General features: G+C 39.4%; 1 protein-coding gene across 1 annotated transcript in view; it reads left to right on the forward strand.

The window, feature by feature from the left end:
• Positions 1 to 589: 589 nt before the first annotated feature.
• The window catches only part of LOC108932297 (somatolactin-like), a 71,860-nt gene continuing 48,788 nt past the window's right edge, over positions 590 to 23,661 (forward strand). Inside the window, exon 1 of the mRNA XM_029255886.1 lies at positions 590 to 688. Coding sequence (XP_029111719.1) covers positions 590 to 688 — 99 coding nt within the window. The remainder of the gene's footprint in view (positions 689 to 23,661) is intronic.

Below are 23,661 nucleotides of genomic sequence, written 5' to 3' on the forward strand. Positions count from 1 at the left end.
ACGGCTTTGTCATCTATGGATTTATTGGGCATTTTTGTGTTGTTTACTGCCACCTCTCAGGTCCTGTAGTGGTTATGGTCAGATCAGTCAAATCAGTCTGGGAGATTCCTGGAGACGTTACCACAAGGGAATTCTTGGAGAATGTGGCAGTAGTGCATGCTTATTTATTTTGTTTTATTTTATTTTAGAGGGGGGTGCGGCGGCGCAGCAGGTTTGGCCTGGTCTTACTCTCTGGGATTCAAGTCCTGCTTGGGGTGCCTTGTGATGGACTGGCGTCCCGTCCTGGGTGTGTCCCCTCCCCCTCCAGCCTTGCGCCCTGTGTTGCCGGGTTAGGCTCCGGTTCGCCGTGACCCCACTTGGGACAAGCAGTTTCAGTCAATGTGTGTGTGTGTGTGTGTGTGTGTGTGTGTGTGTGTGTGTGTGTGTATTTTATTTTATTTTATTTTATTTTATTTTATTTCATTTTTTTTATTTTCCCAAGGTGTAGAGTACATGTGGCTTGCATGGAAAGCAGCAGAGGGAATTTGGCTAATTAGGCAGCATAAACGGCAGATAAATCCCCTCCAGATTCCGTTGCCGCCTGGGAAGCATGGAACCAAAAGCGTTCAGTCCCTATGAGTGCAAAATTCGACAGGCGCACTTCCATTATGGAGTGGTCAGAGCCTCCCCAGAGAATGACAGCCCACATGTGAGTTATTTACAAGATTCCAGTGACGTCTGGGGCCATTATTCAAGTTGATAATAATCATACAGTGCTCCGTGCAGATGGCACATGTGAATGGAGCAATACGAAAACAGTGCTAATTTGGCCACTGGCAGCAATAATTAAACATCTTCAAAGAGGAATTAGACATGCAAGATGTTGTTTAAATACTACAATGTCTGAAATTGTAAATTTGTTGATTGTGATCCCCAAAACATACAAATATGCCACTGATTATAATGATAGGTACTTTTTCAGTATTCATTATCACCATCACTAGACACTGCCATCGTCTTGCCAGGGTTATATTTTTGTCTTATTTGCACACAATATGAATTATCTCAAGGTTTTTATTCATCCCATCCTTCCATTCCAAGGAAATGATGATTTGTTTTAATGGATTTTCAGACTGCTATGTCAAGTGGTGGGCAAGGTGCAAGACGGTGCCCCCACAGATGAGTGGTGTATGCCCTTCTTCCTTTACGTCTGGGACCCAGGTACCCTGGGTGACTCTGAGCCCAACTTGCAACCTCCCTCACAGACTCCGTGAATGTGTTCACCCATCCATGAAATAGGAATCATGGCCCTCCTAGGGTATCGAAGAATAGCACCCGCTTCCATTCACCTGCCATTTATAGGCATCTTGGAAGCCATAAAATATGACAATTTCCTTATATCATATAGGCCTAACCTCCTATAATTGTATTAGCCTGCTCATATTTCTTTAAACTTTGGCTGGGTTCATTTTTTCGAGGACAGTGATTCATTACCTCATACTGTGGAGGTAATAAGGGCCTCTGTTCTAAGTTGAGATGGCACAGTGACCCAAATAAAGAAACAGACTGATGACCGACTTGAGGTCCAGCAGTAACAAGATTGGGAGATGGCGATTCAGAAGAGAAGGGCATTATGGGTGGTGGGAGTGTGGGTAAGGGTGGACTGAGGCCAACAGCAGTGACAAGGTTGAGAGGAACTTGGCAGATAATCATTTCGAGACCCAAATGGGCCGGTGCAGCTGGACAACAGCACGGTCAAGAGGCGAATTTTGTCGGATTACAAAGTGGGAAATATTACACGGAGCTTGAAGAAGTCGGTGGGTTCTCGGGGGGTGGGGGGTTGACTCCAAATGCCTCTTGTCTAACATACTGCCGGAATCACCGTTTAGAGTAGGTCTACACAACCCAAGAAGGCAAAGCCAGATCATTTATGAAAAATGAAAGAGGATTAGAAAGTATATCCCTATTACAGTATCGGCAGAAGGTTCTAGGGGGGGAGAAAATGCTTTCAGTATTAGTTGCTCTTTCGATGCTGGTGTTGTAAAATCTAAAACAATTTTACAAAGCGGAAAATCTGCTAGAACTGCTGTAAATTAGCCAGGATTAGTCACTTTAAACTACTTGTGCAGATAAACATGAAGACCTCTTGAAAATTGCCCTTTCTTCTGTGTAACCCAGTGGTACATACATGAGTAAATTTGGTGGTTGCCTTCAGTCGCGTCCACGTCGAACAAATTAAATGTGGGTCACAGGTAGTCTTGGGGGGTTATCTTTTTTAATCTCTTGAACCACAGCACAATAATTACGTCCCACCATCCAGCAGCTCCTTGACTGACTCATAGTTTCTTTCTCACTTCAGTACTTTTAGGTTAAGCTACCCTTATCTGTCATAAGAGGACAAATTACTTCTTGCATGATACGTGCTCTTTTAACAAAAGGATGTTCTGAGCAGTCCAGGTAGTTTGCATAATAATTTCTTGAAATGAGTGTGACTGCAGCTATTACAGTTGGAGGGAAATTTCGATATTCTGCACTGCCATGCACAAAGCACAACTCACTAAGCCGACTTGAATACCCTGCGTTCTCTCCGGTCCGTCTAGAGCCGCTCAGCATTTCCTGGTCTGACAGGCGATGTTTTATGCCTTTCCTCTCTAGTGCCGATCCAAAGCAGGAACAAATACCCACCCTGGCCTGTTTTTTTCCATCCATTTTGTCTTTGCCAGCATCGGCCGGGTGCCATATTGTGACCAATGGAGTACCACTGCCGTACCATTGCAATGATTACTCTTGATTTCCTCACTTGTGTGTGTACGTGTGTGTGTGTGCGTGTGTGTGTGTGTGTGTGTGGTTTTTTTTTTTTTTTTTTTTGCTTGCTGCCGTTCGCCCTGGTTTTAATCAAAAACAAGCAGGCGAACGTTCAACCACAGGAACTGGCAGAACTGCACGCAATCGCACAGCGACAAGAGCCCCCAGGATCCAAATGAGGATTTTCTGGTGCCTTTCACAGTAACACAGGCAAACACAGACACAGAAACACACATACAAACACGCTCGGTATTTATATCAGCAACCTCCTAGCAACAGAGCACCGCGTCCTCGCAGCACTCAGGAACTCTGATCATCCTTCTATTCTGAAAGAACAAACAAAAGGAGAAAAGAGTTAAAAAAAATCTCCTACAACCCCCCTCACTCCCCCTCAAGAATCCTTCCATTCTCTCGATTTTGCGTGGGACACCAGCGCTTTGTCAGAATGCCCGAAGACGGCAGGAGCCAAGCAGCTGACGCTCTCGAAATGCAACACCCGTCTCCAGGTTTTGCACTGGCGATTCTGGCTGTTGCTTTTCCTCACTTGAATCGAGAAGTCGGTTTCCTTGGCTGAAATGTGGGCCCCTATGCACGGAGGAGAGGGGAGGGGAGCTGTGACTAAGAATATACAAAATATTGTGTATCTGACATGCATAGGTATAAGAGCTGAGGCTAAACGGCTATTTCCAACTCCTATCGGAATAAATGAGGTCACGTCCAGTCGAATACCAAGACGTCTCCAGCTGTAATTTTGTCATTTTCACTCTAATTCTTTGCAGAGCCAGTTAGAGGATGTTCATGCCGACAGCGACAACCAGTGAAAATGTTATATTAACTGTACATTGCATAATCTGCCTCCGTTTAAAACAGCGAGCCGCCGCAGTCGAATCATGATGTTTCTGCTCACATGGCTGCAAAGCATGTTTCACACGTGTTGTTAAAGCTTTACATTCCAGTCAGCACACATGCTGCATGTTTGACCCCTCTCATGTATATGACAGTGAAAAAGAGGAGTAGTAAATTCTTTGATAGTGATGCTATGAAACTGCTTTACACAGCTGTTTGTTTAGATGACTACATTCCAAAAAGGCCACAGAAGTTTTATTGTACATACAGTAGCTGTCATTCATACAATATGTGACAACGTGCATGCATACGTAAATTTATTCATGTAGCTAATGCTTTTCTCCGAAACAGAGTAGAATATTAGCTTTGCGCAATTACCTCTTTCAAATTTTTCAACCAACCCCGGTTTCCTCCCACCTTCCAGAAACCTGCAGTTTTATTTACCTTTATATTCCATACAGGCTGAAGGAAGAAGGATCATGGATGAAATATGTTCATATTATAGCATCAAATTTGTGTTTACATTGAATAAAACACACATACACATATAAACATATATAATATAAAACATGTAAATAAAATAAAACATATAAATATAACATAAAACATATAAATAAATTAAACACACACACACACACACACACACACACACACACACACACACACACACACACACACACGGGGGAGTATGGTGGTGCAGCGAGCTTGACCAGTTCTTGCTCTCTGGAGGGTCTGAGGATCAAGTCCCACTTCGGGTGCCTTGAGACGGACTGGTGTCCAGTCCTGGGTGTGTCCCCCTCCCCCCTCCAGCCTTATGCCCTCTGTTGCCAGGTTAGGCTCCAGCTTGCCACGACCCCTCTTGGGGGGAAGGAAAAAAGCGGCTTTAGCCAATGTATGCATGTTTTATTTTATATATGTTTTATTTATTGATATGTGTGTATTGTTACTAATGTGAGTGCTGATATTATACTATTTTCTGAATAAAAACAAATTAGCACACTTCAGATGTGTATCTGTAAATTAAAGTTAAAATAATTATAAATTCTTATAAATTATACAAATTATTACACCGTTAAAAATTATTGTCTGAACTGTCCAAATTAGCATTTACAAATTAATAAATCAGAACAGTAAAAAATGCTATTTTTAATTGGTAATTAATCATATGCCTGGACACCAGGACATATAGACCTTAGGGACAACTTACAGAAGGAATTTTGAACAGTAATATAATTTCATTTGTTTATTTTTAACTGTGTCTTTTCTCTCCAGGACAGCAGATTAATTGTGTCTGTCTGAGTCTTCCCATGAACCTCGCCGTAATTAAATCAATTTCACTCACAGCCAAGGTCACAAGTGTATTAACAAAATCACCACATTCTACAATTTACAGCAGAGATTGTCTGTGCTTTGTTAAACTGAAATATGTTGTAAGAAATTAAACTTGACTGATTGATTGACCGATTGATAATGATGTCGTTGCCTTTCCTTTACAGGAAAAGTATGAAGTGTTCACTCTGAGTTTAGTCTGTGCCAAGGAAGAATGTTTTAATGATAAGTAAAAGACATTTATAAAGTGTTCAGTTAGAGGCCCAATTTTCCTTGCTGCCTAACAGCACCTTCCAAAAGTCTTTTGGATTTACTTATGCTCTGTTCCAGTGCTTAAACAGCTTTAATCCAAACAGACGAGCTAACATACTTAAAGATGCCTCTCGATATATTTTGTCCTCAATGTCGGACTCTGTCAGACTACTTCAACAAGTGTTGTTAAAGAACTTCTTCCAGCCCTTGGCAAATCTATGCTGAACATCATTAACACTTTTTTTACTTGAGGATGTGTCCCAGGGGTTTTGAAAGAGGCTTTAATTTAACCTTGTGTTAAGAAATCCCCCCAAGCACCAAATGACCTCAAAAACTTGAGACCAATGAAAATGCATATCTGTATATGAGAATTTGTACTTATTTCTGTTTTGCTTTAGTTGACCTTTGACAAGATTGATCATTATATCCCTTGGGGAAACCTTGTTAGTCCAACTAAAAATGCTATATAATCCCTCTGTTTATGATGTTAAAAGTTCAGTATCACAGTACCTTATTCTCAAGCTGCCCACACGGTACTGGAAAAAAAATGTTATACTGCTATATGTTCCCATGAAACATCAATTCAGTATTAATGTACTACTTCTAATTAACATATTACACAACATTCCTGTTACACACTGTCTAGTCCTATAGCTTCCTTCAAGATGCTTCATTTGAAAGTTTATAAACTGGAAACCACAATGAAATTGATGTTTTAAGCACAACTACGACAGCACCGGGTAACACAGAAGCTCGTGACATGAAATTTTGGCACTTGAATGTCACTAGTTCAAATCGCCAAAGATCCCTGGCTATTTTACTTGTAACTGAACCTTGAAATGTTGCGATAAAGCATCTAGCTGTCTAAGTAAACGGCTTCTTTGTATAAAAAAATAAATAAAAAGAAAAACTGCACTGTAGCCTCAAAATAGCCTGGAAACCACCACAGCAATGTGCTTCAAAACTCTTAAAGAGTTTGAGCATAATCATGGATGACAGTTCTGTTATCACTCAGAACCACTTACTGCACGAAGTGCTAATATCAAGGTTGGACTAAAGCTCCCACCCAGCCTTGACTCCTGTGTTGTACCTTCATTCCTCTGCAGCTCATCCAAAATGCAGCTAATCTACAAGCTCCCATTACTCTCCCATGTCATGGCCTCCTGACCTTCATTCACCGCTCTCCTATAAAAGCCAGCATTACAGCCGACACCCTGGTGCTGGCCTACAGCACTGCAAGGGGATCATATCTGCAGTGTACCTCAAATTTACAAGCCTCAAGGGCCATGTGTTCTGGGTCTTCAGGTCAACAGGCTATGCCACCACTGAAATACAACAAAAAAATCTTCTGCATATTATATTTCCCAGCCCTGTGTGCTCAGTGGTGAAATGGTCTTAGTATGACCTGAGTCTGTCCCACCTACCAGGACTGGAGGGGAAAAAAAAAAACCTCTTCAGATGGTTTTTTGACACCAAAACCCTGAACAGACTCCACATTAAATTGTTCCATTGCTTTTCTTTTTGCACACGTCACCTGCAATGACAAACTCACAGCCAAGCTCTCAATGTTGTCTAAATTCTGACAGTTCAGCTTTTTAACCTCTGTGGGTTTTGTAATATCAAGTTTACTGTGTTAATTAGGATCTTTGTTTATGAGGGGTTTTAGGTAATTTGTTTACTGTGTATTCTGCTACAGCTGGGCTGTGATTTTTGATTTAAACAGTTTTTTTTTTATTTTTATTTTGATGCTTTTTTTTCTTTGTATTCCACTATTGTAAGAAGGGTTTTCATTGTGTGTTATTGTTTTATCTCAGCCAAGTTTTGTATCATTACTGTTTTTTTTTTTTTTTTTTTTTTTTAACCATTCCTGGTTATTAAGCACCTGTATTTCAACAAAGGAGTTCCTAAACAAAAAAATTTGCATTTACACAAAGACAACAGAAAAGCAATTAAGTCATCATACTGATATATTATGAATTTAGTAAATCAAATGACTGAAATGCTTGTATTTTCACGGTGGCTATTGAGCACTGGCCAACACCCATACTGAATTGGATTTTGCTCACAAGGAGTTGGATCACCCTCTCTGCTTCCCACTGAGAACGTAGGCCTCCTTGTTTACTTCCTCAAAAATATACCTCCCAACATGTTTTTCTGCTTTCACTTTAGCTGAAGCCTTCAAGTTCAGTGCTGTTTCATTTTATTCCATATCATTGCATTTAAACAGAGTACATTATATTTTACTGGAGCCTAAAGAGGGCTGCACAGTGGTGCAGTGCTACCACCTCACAGCACCTGACTCGCGTGGGAGAATGTGGGTTGGATTTTCATTCAGTCTCTGAAGAGTTCTCCTTGTGTCTGCATGGGTTTGTTCCAGTTTCCTCCCAGAATCCAAAGACAGGCAGTTCAGGTGGATTGGTGATGCTGCAATGGACTGGCATCCTATCCAGTGTGTACCGCCCCTCAGCCTTCCACCCCGTACTTCCGGGATACACCCCAGTTCACCACAACCCTGTTCAGGGCAAGCAGTCATTGGATGGATGAAGTCAAAAGGTTGCCTATTACTTTTAATTTTAATGCTACCAAACCCTTACTGCAACTTCCGAAGGTGATCCACATTGGCTTTACCATCACCTGATGACAGTGAATCCATAACTTGTTTACAGATAAGGATTCTGCTAGAATACTGTAGATGTGACTTCCAGCAACATAACTATGTTCTGAGGTTTCAAGAACAGTCTTTGGTGTATGTGAAAATCATTATCATGAGTCGATCTCATCTGACATTCAATTCAGTTTTAAAATAGGCACTGATGAATTACTGATGAACTGCCAAGGCATCTGCACTGTTTGTACATTATAGAACAAATAGGTACCAATACTAAAGCAAGCCTAGTCGTGAGGGACTCGCTTTGTCCTCTTGTGCGTGTGTGTATATGTGTGTGGGAGACCGCTTTTCCTTGACTGGTCCTCCATCTCACAGCGACACGGAATCCCCAAAGCAAAACAAAGTTTATTCCTGTCTTCCCAGCGGGGCATTTTGCTAAGGCTGAACAAAAGGAAGACAGATAATCAATGCATTTTAGTAAAATGGCACAACGAAGAAGGCACATTCTTTTCTGATAGTCTTCCTCTTAAAAAAGACAATATGCAACGACTTGGTCATTTATTTCAGATGTATCATTCCGAAACTGCTCGATTAACTATCCAGGTTCCTGTCGGTGAGAAGAAGCTGGATCATTTAGTATCGGGGAACTTTTCTGCCTGGTTCTTGCGACAAAGTTTTCATCTTGCTTCATATTGCCGTTTAAAGACAAACAAGACACCGTGAAAAGTTCAGTAGTGACACACAGGGGCTGCTGGGGTGTGTGTCGGCAGGATTTTTTCGTGCGCTAGCCTCATGCTTTGGTGCATCTTTTTAAATGTGTATCGATTGTGTGGTGCTCGCTCTGCTACCCTTGATCTTCTCTCCCAAGAGACATCAAGTCTGCTTGTTGCAAATGGACATGTCTGTATGTTAAGGGAGAAGAAAAAAGTGCCAGCAAGCACTCGAACGTCCTTAAATAAGTATCTGGTACAGCAGTCCCTCTGTGCCCTTTCACATATAAAAACCGTCACTGCCAAGTTTCTTTTACAAACATTTGGAGCGTCATCTGCCACACGTCTGATTTGGGAAAAGATCTGAAATCCTAAAACGGAATAGAAAAGCATACATAGACTGAACTTCATCTAAAATCCCAGAACTGACATTCATAGGAATATTAAGAGAACCCCAGAAGTGAAGAATGTTAGAGGAGATGTACTGTAGCATGTATTGCTCTTGTACTTCCATCCTCCGATCCATCCCCCCTTTCCGAGAAATGCTCAATTTTAATGATTGCACATTAAAGGCCTTTTCTCTGAGCGCTAGGAAAGAGGGACATAAATATTAAGGTGTGACTAATGGGCTTCGCCGATAGCCGTTAGGCGTTCTGCTCTGCCGTCATTCAGATATGTGAGCTTTCCCTGGAGGGCACATCAGAGGTGATCTGTCTGAGAGCTGCAATACAACCAGTGGTTTTGGGGAGTACTCGGGGTGATCTGAATTTTTCATACAGAAAAGCATTTTCAACACTGTAATGTTTAATTCATTTGCTGATATATGTCATATATGTATTTTGGAAGCAGTTGTGAGTTTTATGAAAGTTTTTCTTTTTTTTTTTTTTTTTTTCGGAAGTAAATGCTCAGCGAAAAACTGTAAAAACAACCCCATGGTTCCCATTCTTGTTATTTGCTGCCATTTTGAGTGATCCTCTTTTTTTCTGCATTTTCTTCCCCTCGTGATGTCCAGGATGAGCAAAACAGATGTTATGCAGTAGCTGTCAAAGACCACGTGCAAGTTCTGACATCTGCTTAAAGACGTCCTTCGTCCATTCGTCTCGGTTGTTTACTTTTGCCACTGACATTCTGCTAATTGAAGCTGGCATAATCGGGACGCATTTTGCGCGTCAGAGGATAAAAACGGCGGAGATCGCGAAAGGAGGTGAGGGCAGGGGAAGAAGGCAAGCGGAACATGTGTCTCGTCCAAAACTGATTGATGTGTCTTTAAAGAGAAGCTTGTCTCGCAAAGCACTTCTGACAGGAAATGTTCAAACGCCATCACAGAGCGTAAAGATCAAACGAGAAAAATGTCAGGACCTCATAAACGGTATTTTTTATAATTGAGGGGGAACATGTAGTTGCTTGTCCATGATAGGCCTCTTGAATGGCATTCTAAAGGAAGAAGATATGTCATACTTGAGAGAGCAGATAGGAGAAACCGTAGACCATACTAAAGTGTTCAAATGGAGACGATTTCAGAAGGGTTGTAACAGTTGGTTGTCCACCATCCACTTATGTGACATCTTTTCTTTTATAATGAAATAGTGCAATAATTACAAACTGCATGATCTTATACATTGCATGATGCTGCAACCGTATGGAATATCCCTCTAGAATTAATAAAATTTCATTCATTCATTCAATCATAGTACGTGAATGCAAAAAAACCACAACTAACACCTGAAATATTCATGAGGTTTTTTTTAAAAAAAGCTTCAGGTGGACGAAAGAGTTATGGACCAATGGGAATACTGCGGGTAAAAAATATAGACTATTGTACCAGGGGGACCAATTTAAACAGTTCGATATATACTGAAGAAATAGAGGTAAAATACTTTGTTCAAGGGTGAAATACCAGACAGGATATTAAAAGTCCCAGGAATCAAAAGCGACCACAGGAAATCATATATACATACACACACGCACACACACACGCACGCAGACTCCTCCAATGGCATGAAGTGATTAATTTACCTCTTGAAACTTTATTGCATCTGTTTTCTTGGAGTATGGATGCTCGCTGTTGCACATAATTAGGATTTGGATGGACATTTATTCTCCACAAAACCTTTCATTTGAAATAATTATCAACCCAAAATACTGAGCCCATAACTTTACTTTCCACACCTGCTTTTATTGTTTTGATTACTTTTAACAAATTTGATAAATGTGACCTGACTGCAACAGTTATGAATTATAAACATCCAATGAGGTCTGATGAAGTTTGAGCTTCCTGAGACTGACTTGCCGTTATTATTTGCTAAATGCTTCTGTTACATAATTATTTCATGAGCTGCTTTAAAGATTCTGATTTAAAATGATAAGGATCATTAACATATTTTTCAAATTAAACTTTAATCATGTAATTAGGATTTTATTAGAATAAATGATAGTCTATTTAAAACATAGATTTATAACACTGAAAATATACTTATTTCTAATCTTATTAGTATTACCATGATTAAATGAAACTTCTCTGGAATAATTATATTGGTTTGGTGAAATAAACTGGTGAAACTAGGCAGTTCATTTCTTTTCTTTTTTCTTTGCTAGCATGAAAGAGACGATTCACAATGTGTTATAAAACATTCCACCATATGTTTATTTTTTAAAATGTCATGTTTTATCATTGTGTCAAAACCTATTTTCATTTATAAAATTTACACAATAAAACAATTCTTAATATTGCTTCTCTCATGGGCACTCTTGTCATTAACACTGTGGGGTGCTATAAAAGCATGTCAGAGGTACTTTTCTTGGAGACATGAACATTTTAAATGAGGTGAGTCTGGGTAAGGCGGTCCAGCAACTAGAGCAAAAAGTAAAGACATTATGACAAAATAAAATTTGTTCAACGGAAAAGGACTGGAATTCTGTCTTCTGTAAACTTCAAATGGCAAAGCCAAGAGAGTATATGAATGCTTTACATACAGATGAAACGAATCTGGTCCCAACTGAAAGTTTTGTCCTTCCGATACCCACATAAATCCTGAAACCATGAACACAAGTGAATGGTGACAATTTTTACTCCGAATGAAATTAAAAACTTGGCTATGAACTTTATGAATAATCTACATATTGAAAATGAAATCAGTCAAAGACGCTGTAAATCACTGAGTCCCCACTCCCCACCCCCCCCAAAAAAAAAAAAAATTAAAAACTATTACAGTAGAAATACCACAGAATCTTTTATCGATAGAAGTACCCAGAAAAAGAAGGGAAAAGTAGATGAATATGCCATGCCACATTTCTAGTAAATTAACTCCCTGTGGTATGCTGCAAGAACTGTTGATGATTATATATAACAACTGAAAACAGCTCCACTGCACATGCCACGATCTGCGGCCTTTTTGGTTTTTTGTTACTTTTTTCTACATGTCTGTATTAGATGGCATCCTTGTCATTACTAACCTGGAGTTCAGTCAGGTAAAAAAAGTCACTGTTTGTTGCCTCCATGCAGAGAATAAGAAGAAATTGAAAGATACCAGTGACAACAGGGTGAAGATAATTGATATCTCACTTTGCATTCCACTGACTCTGGTTTAGGAACATTATGAAAAGAGTAAAGCGACCAGCGAAGCACTGGTGGGCACACATGAATGTGCCATGACTGTGACAACCAACAGAGGCAAGAGGAACTTCTTTGTTTTCACATTAGAGAAAGAAAGAAAAGGAGACACAGAGGTTTCCAATTAGTTACGTGTTGTTTTCAGCCTTACCGGCATCAAAAAGTCAGCTGTCCATCTGGGTTTGAAGAGCGTGACTGAAAATCGCTGTCTGGCACATTTTTAGGGTGCTTTCCTCTCTGGTGTTTGTTGGCCTTTTCTTTTTTTCTGCTTTTTTTTTTAATATTCACACATGGGCTCGCAAGCAAAGCTGAGAAGACATCCATACTTTATATTTCTTGTCTAGGGTAAAGCTACACCAGGCACAATTACGTGAAAAAATAGTTTAGTTTTGTTGTATTTACCAAAGCTTTTAATCAAAATGAATGCAATTTTACCTCCTCATGCATCTTGATACTTTGCTGGAGCAACTCAGGGGTTCTTCAGGGCACTACACCTGAGCCTTTCCTAAAAGGCAGCTTAGGTTATACGTCAAGACAAAACAAATACAGAACGGGCACTCCATTATCATGTCAGAAAGGGGCACCAGTTCCACAATTGCCCCATACTGACTGGAACTGAAAACTGCACAAAATGGAAAAAATTGAATACAAATGTTGTTAGTTACATATGTTAGTGGGGATAAAGTGAACTGATTTAAAATGGTGGAATGGAATGGAATGGAATGGAATGGAATGGACCATCTTTTGAATCTTGGAAATGTCGTCTACTACTGACCAACAGACAAGCCCAACCATATCACAGGTTTTGAACTTTTTCCTGCCTCAGCTATCCTTATCCACTTTGCAAGAATCTTGATGGCAACTGCTTGCTTTGCAGGAGTGTGGATCCTGAAAAACCACTCTTTGCCTTCTTGCCTATTATATTCAGCGAGACCATCCAATACAAATCTACTATGTAACTCTGTAATAACTGACATGACATTGCACCAGTTCTCTGGGTTAAAATTCGTCATTCCTTTAAGTGTGAGCTTTGTGTATAAGTGAATGGTGAGCACACACTACATATATGATGTTTGGTTTAAGTCCACTACGGGAATTGCATCTGGCTGTCAGAATGAGACGAATCGATCCCTCCATTAGACCACAGTAAATTATATCTAGAATGGAGAAGAGGTGGAGGAGGGTTGTCGTGAGTGGCAGTTACAAGACTGCGAGTGTTTGTGGGTCTTTTTATGTTGTGTCATCTTGAGGTTCAATTAGTTTCTTGGGCATGGTCAAAAAAAAAAAAAACATCCTCGCCGAATCTATGGTGAAAACATCAGTTTAAAAAAGAGACAAAAAAAAATGCCCCCCCCCCCCCCCCCTCCCCCCTTTCCCCCTAAATCCCCTAGCTTACACACACACCTTTCAAAACCCAGCAGGCAACATTGAGAAAACCAGCAGACATACACATCCAGGGAAGAGCTTTAATCATGTACCCTAGGTTCGCACCCTGCCCCCCACTCCCAGAAAGATTTCGTTTGAGGGAGTGATTGCATTAAAATGTGACAAAACAAATAAACAAATCTGAACCGGCGCTGGGCCCAATTTTGTCTGAGTGTGTTCTTGAGCTGAGCGCTGGGCCCCGTCTCTCTGTCGCAGTGCCATGCGAGTGATTTCCTGCACTCCTGCTTCAGATGAAAGTCCCCTCTGAAGCAGGAACTCACTGCGATGGGAGGGCGCCAAGGCTGTCATACCGAACCCTGAGAGAAACCAACGTGTGGTCACGTCAGCAGCTGCCACTGAACTCTGGATTCATTTGAGTTTTAAATAATTGCACTGATACCACCTTTTTGTCTCTTTTATATGGTACAATTCTCTTGGACTCGGTTATTTTTGGCATAATTAAAGTGATCATTATCAGTAACAATATAAAAGCAGAAAAAGGAATGAAAACAGAGAATAAGACATGTCAGATTAATGCTCAAAGATAGTGAGGAATCCATCTTGTCTGTGGTGATTTCTTTCATAATTTCTTTATAGTGGCAGATAAAGTATTTTGAAATATTAATTACTGCTGTCAGTACATTCTTCCCAGTCAATGAGATGTTTCAGTACCTTGGTCTATTGTCAGATGGATTCCATCAATTTCAAGACAAAAAGCCCCATTAATACCGAATGAAATTGGCATAAAAGCTCGAGATAACACAAAAAAATGTATGGGTTGGGTAGCATAATATCATGTCATCGCACAAAGAAAATTGTCTGAATGAAAAATTCATGACTTGCACTGCTGTAACAGTTTATTATCATCTATATTGTTTGAGCAGTCTGAACCTCATCACATATGACACTCTAAAACATATCTAGTAATGTAAACAATACCGCTACGTGATCACTACTATCACTGCCGCACCATGTTTCCTCAGTGAGGGTAGTGTTGCCAAAAAGAGAGAAGATTGGGTCCAATGATTTCCTGAATAGCAAAAGTCATAGACAGAGAAGTGTAGTGCCAGTGAAAGATTTTAATGTTCTCGTACAAAGTAGTGCAGGCACTTTACAAGACCAAATAAATAACATAAAACATAGTATAGTACGAGCACAGGGGCTATACAACTGTTCCCGTTAACAATCAAGACCTCACCTCTGCGCCCTCTGCCTTTAGGGCTACCTTATATGGCACAAGCCCCACCCCTTTCAGACCATACCATACTTAAGACTACATTTCATGGCTATGCAAGACATAGAATAACATAAAATACACAATAAAAAAAACACAATATGTGTGGATATTCATTTGATTAATATAACATATCCAAAAACAGATACACAAATATTAAATTTCACATTAACAATTGCTATCAACAATTTCCAATACATTTGAACACCCCTACCATAATGGTATATTCCCCAATAAAGAAGTGTTAAGGTTACCATTCAAATTCAAATTTTATTTCTCACATACACAACCATACACAGTACGACGTGCAGTGAAATGCTTTGTACAACTGTCCGACATAACAATTAAAAAAAATAACAAGTAGTAAAATGAAAAATGTATATAAAATCTATATATGCATATATAATGAAAAAGCAAAATATAGAAATATCTATAAACAGATGTGCAATGGATTATAAATTATTTGTGCAGCATGAAATGCAGTGCAATATGGTGTGCAATAACACAATGTAATGTGCAAGATGGCGCAGTTAGTTCAGTTAGAACTTGTATATATGAAATGAAATAGCAGCGGTTGAGTGGGTCCTGGAGGTGACTGCTTTTTTCTTTTTTACTCCTTGGTGTTGTATTGGTTATAACCACATATATGGAATGTCTCCACAATGATCTCTCCTCCACTTGTGCCACTAGTGTCGAAATGAGTGTGTGGAGTGTCAATGTGATTGACTCCATCTATCTGGCTACTGGTTGCCTCCTCATCCTCGTCTTCCAACTTTTCCACATGATACACTCTTCTCGAAGTAATCCAATCTATGTGCCGAAGTATGACAAAATAAAACAAATCTGATTATTTGTGATTGCAGTGAAATTTCTGGCTTGGTTTGAGCCACTTTTCATAAGTTCGTTTCCCGGGATGTTCATTGCATCCTATTCTTAAAAGACCCCTGAAACAGTCTTTTAAAGTCTTTCCTGAGCAAGGCACTTACCCTAAACTGATACAATAAAAATTATCTTTAAAAATGATCCATACGGGTGGTCCCCGATGTACAATGGGGTTGCATTCTGCAAAACCCATCATAAGTTGAAAATGCATTTAATGCACCTAATACACACCTCTGTGTGACGGACTGGGAGATGCAGATTGCTGCCCTTCCCAGCATTGCACCACATATCGTTTGCCCAGGAAAAAAACCAAAATTCAAAATTTGAAGTACGGTTTCTACCGAATGTCTATCGTCAGCTCACCATCGTAAAGTTGAAAAAAATCATGAGTCAAACCATCGTAAATTGGGGACCACCTCTACATGGATAAATAATTATAAGTAGTTTAATACAGAAACCAGACTTTGTAACTTACTTTGGAACACAGCATCAGTTAAATAAGTAATTTAGAATTCTCCCTTCCTGTCGCGTTCGTAAAAAGTGACAAAACACAGAGTTAAATAGTAACAGAAAATAAAACAATGTTCGATATAATTTAATTATGTATAACAGTGGTCACTTTGTAAGAATGCTTTCCAGGCGCATAGAGGAATTACTGTCTTCGCTGCCAAAATAGATCATTCAAAGCCTAAGTTTTTCTTTTTTTTCTTTTTTTTTAAATTGAGCTTTTGGCCCATTTCTCCATTGTGAGGTAGGAAGCCCGGAGGAGGAATCTTATAAGCAGTTTCCTCTGTTCTCCTGCATTGGGAAAAGGCAATCAGCTGTTCTTGAGATTAATTTTTCAGCAGTGTACCTTCCCATTAAGCATGCCTTTGAGTTCCTCAATTCATTTACATGTCTGATAGAATAATTAGCTTAAATACCTGTATGTTCCAGAAACATTAAAATGCAAATTGATATAAAAAATGCCAAATGTGATTGTAATCAGGGAACCTGTGATAATTTGAAATGTGGACATCTTGACACAAAGGCGCACAGGCGACAAGAGCGAGGAAAACAATCGAATGAGGGGATTGGGCCCCTCCTAGCCCTGCATGTCGGAAACAAAGTCTCTGCTTGCGCTTGGTTTCGGGCAGTAAAATATTAGATGAAAAGAAGAAACAACAGCAGTCAATTAGACCAGATCGTGATTAACCTGTGCTAATTAGGACCTTGGGGTACAGAAGGGAGAGTGAAACATGGCAGCCACTTTTTCGGCACTGATTCCCCTGCTCGATCACTGTGCTGTTCAAACTTTGTCTCTGTCCCCAGCGTCCTTCTCTCCAGCTTCTCAGCGCTACTGCCAGAGGAGAGAGGCGAAAAAAAAAAAAGAAAAATATGGAAAACACCTTTGCCGTTGGCATGTAACTCTTAAAAATCATTTTGACTTCCTTGCAAGCCTTGCAAGAGTACAAAACTCGTGCGAGATGGAATCAGGTGGGGAAGGATTTTATTGGAGATATGGTCTTTTGCAGATCTGAATCCAGGGGCCTTTGCTGATGTGCAGCAGCTGCTCCTAGAGCAGACCTGTAATAGGAACTGAGCTGCTGATTTTGTTACCTCTTGGAGCACAAGACAGTGCGGCTATTAAAATCTCTCTCAAAAATTTAGAAACACAAAAAAATTAAATCGTTCATTTCCTTAAAATAAGTCATAGAACAAAAGCTATTTGTGAATCACACATTAAGTTATTTTGGCTGATGCTTTTCTCCAAAGCAGTTTAGTGTTATGCTTATTACAATAGTTCAATCATTTCTAGAGCAGGGTAAACTTTAACGGTGTAATTTAGGCAAAGTACCTTGCTTAAGGGTACAAAAGCAGGTGATTGCACTCAAACCTGTGTCTGTTGAGTGCAAAGCACCAGCTGTAACCATTGTACTACCTGCTTCCCCAACTGAACCTGTGATTAACTATAAATACAAGACTTAGCCCACTGTGGTAATTACATATTTTAGGGGTACTTGGGGAATTTAGTCTTTAAGATGAGAAGCAGATTTATCATTTAAACCAAGAGCTAAACTGAGCATCTTCCTCCAACTCTGAAATATTCTCCAGACATCCCCATTTGAGGAGACTTCCGTTTATGTGTCAGCTGTACGAACGCAAGCTGAGCGATAAGGTTGACACAAGGGAAGAGCATTTTTGTCATTAAATTACTTCACTGATATATAAAAAATCAACCACAAGCTCAGAATGGATTATCTATTTTCAGTTTTACCCCTCCCCGCCCCATACTGCACACATCTATTCATTATGTAGCATTGCACCGGATGGCTTTCTCTTCCCCTGCCAGCTTTTCAATTTGATGTCACCTTGAGATTGAATGCCGCATATCCCTAAAATAAAACCGGCCCTGACACACAGGTAATGGCGCACGGGAGGAAAAGCTGGAAAAAAGACAAAAGCTTGCAGTATCAGCTGAAACATTTTTGATAGTGTGCTGGAAGGTGAGACCCAAACGCAAGCATATCAACACGATGCCTGTTCTCGATAAGCTGCATAAGTAATGTACAAGTGTTTCTTATAGTAAACAGACAAGGAGGTAACCCAAAAAACACTGACATGCAAACCTGCATCCTGTGACCCACTGTGGTTTGGAATAACGGGATGTAGCTGTGCAGTTGAATAAAGGTGGTTTATTAACAGGGGGAAAAGTTTTCAAAGTTTTTCAGTGTGTGGATTCTTCTTATAGATTCTCTCTTAAGCAACTTACAAAGTAATAATTTAGATTTTTTTTTTTTTTTTTTTTTTTACAAAACAACCAAAACCTTTAAGAACAGGACAGGCTAGGATAGTCCTTTAATTATACTTTAACTAACGCTTTATTAACTAATTATGCTTTATTAATCCCTGCAGGGAAAATAACATTGTTCAGTTTTGTACAGAAGTGCATGCTATTTATAGCACAATTAATACCAGCACACTATAGTTTATTGTGTTGTTGTATTATTATTATAGTTTGAGGCACAAGTGGATATTGGATGGAACTGAGTTAAAGGACTTTATGTATTGCAGTATATAAAGATTTTTATTGAGAAAATGTAAAAAAAATATATACATATATATCTTGGGAGGAGCTCACCTAAGTGCAAGAAATGCACAGTGATGGTCATCTTTTTAATCAGACCATCATTTCATGCAGATTTCATTTGCACAGGGGGCAACCTGATTCCTGTTCGCCCTGGGGTCCCCTTGCCTGAGATCTGGCCAGTCATCACATCTGAAAGCTTATCATTTGTAAAACTCCATTACTGTCAAGGGAATTAAAATGGATCTTTCATCTCTAAATGGGCAAAGGTAGTGCTGCTCTAGGGCTACTGGAAGTAAATCGCTGACTTGAGGAAACTTGGTGGTAATTGCCAAAACTTTTTTTCTTAAAATGCACATGTTTATCAAGAAAAAATTTGTTTGAAAAGATTTGTTAATTTATTACCTTACATCCAGGGCAATGTAAACTGGGAGATTTATTTTAAGGTACTAACAATGAATTTACTGCCTTTGGGTAATATTTAGCTGACCAGTTCAATATATATCTTGCTCAAGGGCACTGCAAGTGAGGTAGGGAGAGGAGCCAGTGTATTTCAGTTACAAGGTAACACCTTTAGCCACTACTCTACCTGCTGCCCAGACCCAGGTGTATAATGAGGATTTTCTATGAAAGCTTCTCTCCTCATAAACCATGCCCTACCCTCTTTCCCTCCCCACATTTGTGACTGGGCACTCAGACACACTTTTTGATCGAATTGGGTGGTGTTCAGATCAACATTAACAGTGACAGAAAATAAACTGTTCACATAACAGCTCCATTAATGACAATTAAATAATCACTCCTGATTTAGATAAAATACTGAGTTGGTCTTAAAAGAGCTTTCCAGTATGAGATTTAAAAAAATAAAATTTAATTTTCTACAGCAGCTTTCTCCCTCTCGGATGACCCTTGCCCTATCCTCTAATAAGGCACCCAAGCATGTCAGAAGTGACATCTGATGAACTTTGAAGGTGCTTGCCTCCAGCTTCACTGTTTCCCCACATCATCAATCCCGAGTCCAATTCACACACACAGTGTGCACCTATGAAACGTACTGATTAGGTGGGTTATTAATGCGGCCAGCTCAATTATGTACCATGCCAGTCTCCCTCCACCCTAGCCTGTCTCTACAGCAGGCATATGCTTTTGAGTTCTCTCAAGAAATGATTGCAGATTTAAGATCCAGTCACCCAAAACGTCACCCTTCCCCTCTCTCGTGTCATTTTTCTATGTTCCAGTGTCAATCCCACATCCTCTCGCCTTCACTTTATCCTTTATATTAGCCTGTGTGGGCCAATTAAGAAAAGGATGGTATGTGTCAAAAGAAATATATCATTATACATCATTTGATTTTACCATTGATATTTAAAGCAAGTCTGAATGTGATCAGAATTTTTAGTGTGCACTAGTCTTTTCCTTCAGCTTCCCAGTCCACTGTGGCATTTAATCTATATGATCCCCAAACCCGGCAGTCCAGATAATTCTTGAGTGTACTGCCAATCCCACTGCTTAATGACAAAATTTAAAGTTGTGCTACCATGCTGTGGAAAGAGAAAAACACAAGCAAGAAATATGTTTTAGTGGATCAATCATTAATCAATACATAAATGCCGGACAAATCAAAAGGTCATGATGTAATCAATTAGTCCTGCGTGTTCTTGCTAGTTTTATGATCATGTTCTACAACAACAACCAGCGTCTTTTTCATCTTCTTCTTCATCATCACCTGTATGACCTCCAGCGCAGTTCACTCTCATTCATACTTGTTTCAAGGATAGCGTCAGTGGATTCCAAAGAAGTGCTTGTATTGTAAGAAGTGCTGATCCTCAATGTAGATCCAGAGAGGAAACCGTTCGATCTTCATGGAGAAGCAGGGATTCAGCTGAGGCAGCAAAGCATGCCTCACACTGTCTGCTAATCTCTGGCCTCCTCTCAAACCCGAGGCTTTACATCTCTTCTGGTATTACTGTGAGATGGGACTTTGCAGCAATAGATTTAGGGTTAGGATTAAGGTTTGGGTTACTACAAGTTTCAAAAAATAATAAGAAGAGAATTTAAAATATAAATGACTCCTTGTTTGTGCCAAAAAAAGTATTAATTGCTGTAGTTCTGGCTCTGTACCTTCTTGTTTTCTCAGAAATAACTTAGTAGCTTTCTAGACAAACTATGATATATAAAATATAAATGTAGGGTAAGATACAACAAATGAAATAGATTAGCATTTTTAAAAATTATAGCATAACTTTAAAACCTTCCGAGACCCCTTCCTCCTCAAATATCATTTCTCACTTCACAGCAAATTTGTTCAATGACCTCCAGAGGAGCCCTATAAATATGCTCATTATGTGATTAAACCACAGCAAAAGGGTAAAACAGCTATCAGTAAGAAAAAAATCAGTTCTACAGAACTTGAATATTATATCCCAGGCCCCTACCTTTGATATGCTGGGAAAACTTGCAAAATAAACAAAATTTAATACCCTAGTGCTTTCAATGCAGATTAGCAGAAAAAAAGGCAGATTTGTCATATTTAGTCATATTAAAGGGTTATAGCATTGAGAAGTCATAATCATTACCAGAAAATGAGTCTGTGAAAAGTCTATAGAGCTTGTAGTTTGAAATCCTGTATTGCTAACAGAGTAAAGGGCTTCTTCTGAAAGACAGTTTAATCTCAAGAAAATTTCTAAAAAATGTAAACAGAGTGACAGCCCTTATTACTGATTGAATTAGTTTTCTCTGCCCAAAAACACACAAGAGCTACAGATCACTAGAGCCACCTTAATATTTGTGCTTTAGCATGATTGAAATATTTAAGCAAATGACTTTTTTTATAACTAATTTCCAATAATACTGTGTAATTAGATGAACTGAATGAATGAATGAATGAATGAATGAATGAATGAATGAATGTAATGAGAATTACATAATTAGTTGCCGGATTAACCGATTAACAAGATGGATGGATAATTACATAACTACTTTATTATGCCTGTATTGAATAGTAGAGCATGGGGCAGAGTGGTCAGAATTGTTGTCTTCCAACTGAATATCCATGCTCACATCCTGTACTGTTCTGGTGAAATGTCCAGCTGTATAAATGGGTAAATAATTGCAAGTGCCTTTGGACATGAGCCTAACATTTTAAGGCACTGTGGACAGAGGCATCAACTAAACGGTTAGTAATAATACATTTATGAAATTTTCTTTGATGCATCTCCAGTATATTGAGACAGTAAAAACTCAATTCAGAAACAGCAACAACAGACAAAACCAGTTCAAATATATAACTTTTTATTGGCTCTTTTAAAAGAGATATCAAACTTGGTAGAGATGCTTTATTTTTGCTTTGTAGCTCCTAATTTTCTAGGTCTGGCAATGTTGCCCGGAGGGAAGCACTTAAAATTTTAAATGTACGGGTCGTGTTTTATATAAAAGAACTGTGTGCTCTTGAAAGTCTCCCTGGTAAGACATGTTCATTTTACTCACAATTCTTCAGCTGTTTTCACAATACTGAGTGCAGCCCTATGTGTAACGCTGACATATCTACACAAAAAAAAAGATGCAGAATGTGAAAACCCTCTCTGTAAAGCCTATATACAGTATTGCATTCTATGATGTGTTTAATATTAAAGGACATTTGGTTCTTTCAGAAACTAAGCTGCCATGTACAACAAGTTTATTATACAGTTTACCAATTGTAATTTTATATCAAGTTGTTGTTAAATCACTGTTGGGTGGGTGGGGGGGGGGGGGGGGCATGTCCACTTCACGGCACTTATAACTCCATAACCATGGTGTCTGTATCCAAGTAATGAAATTTTAACCTCCTTAAGCTCTATGAGCATTCCTTTCCTTTAAAGCGAGTTGAGTCAAAAGACATTTACTGTATTATTCAAAAGTCTTGAGGCTTGTAGCGATGCTCATTCCCTTCCATTTACCAGTGTCTGGGATTTGTCAGCTGCAAACTTCACTCAATATCTGTTGTTTAGGATGAATTGCAGTATGATGGTATAGCAGAAAGCAATTTTGCATCAGAGCTCCTGGCTTTTGGGTTTGGATCTGTGTTCAAATCTGGCTCAGTCTGTGAGGAATTAGTATGTGATCCTCATGTGTATTTCCTCCACACTCCAAAGACATGTGGGAGACCCCAGTGGCAAACCTCTGCAGTAGCTTCCCTTAGCTTGGAAACCTCATGAGTGGTTGTCAAGAGTCATCGCTAACTTGACGGCATAAAACTTATGGTTGAGTTATCGGCACCTCTACCAGACATGGTAGAAAACAGCCTTTTGTGATCACTGATTCCTGACTCAAAACTCACAAAATCCATAAATTCAAAGTTTGTGTTAGACTTTGATGGTGTGTTTGGGAAAATGCTTAGTGTACTTTTCATTTTTGCATTCTGAACACTAACAGGCTTGCACCTGCTGACACCTGCTGCACCTCCTCATTGATAGTGTTAAAGAAAAGAGAGGTGGAGATGGGGTGGTGGTTGGATTGGGGAAAAGAGCACCTGTAGGAGCATAAAGGTTACAAGGCAGTTATGTATTTTGTACTTGATTGACAGCTGGACATAGCCAGTTTTTGGTCTAGTCCTTCAAACTCTGAGTTTTATTTTAGCAAATTCCTTCTCAGTTCCTCATTATCACACTAAGAGCAGTTTGTATTTGCAGTTCATCAGTAAACCAACCTTCTGAATATTTACATTTACTTCTTTGTCTGACACTTTTCTCCAAAGCCACTCATAAAACTGAGCCACCTACAACTGTTTATCCATTTACACAGCTCTGTAATTTCTACTGGAGCTATTTAGGGCAATTACCTTACTCAAGGGTTCTACAGCAGCAAGTGAGACTTAAACCAGCAGCCTTCGGATGCAAAGGCAGCAGCTCTAACCACTATGCAATCAGCTGCTCT

Source organism: Scleropages formosus, chromosome 10, assembly GCF_900964775.1.
Source record: "Scleropages formosus chromosome 10, fSclFor1.1, whole genome shotgun sequence".
Lineage (NCBI taxonomy): Eukaryota > Metazoa > Chordata > Actinopteri > Osteoglossiformes > Osteoglossidae > Scleropages > Scleropages formosus.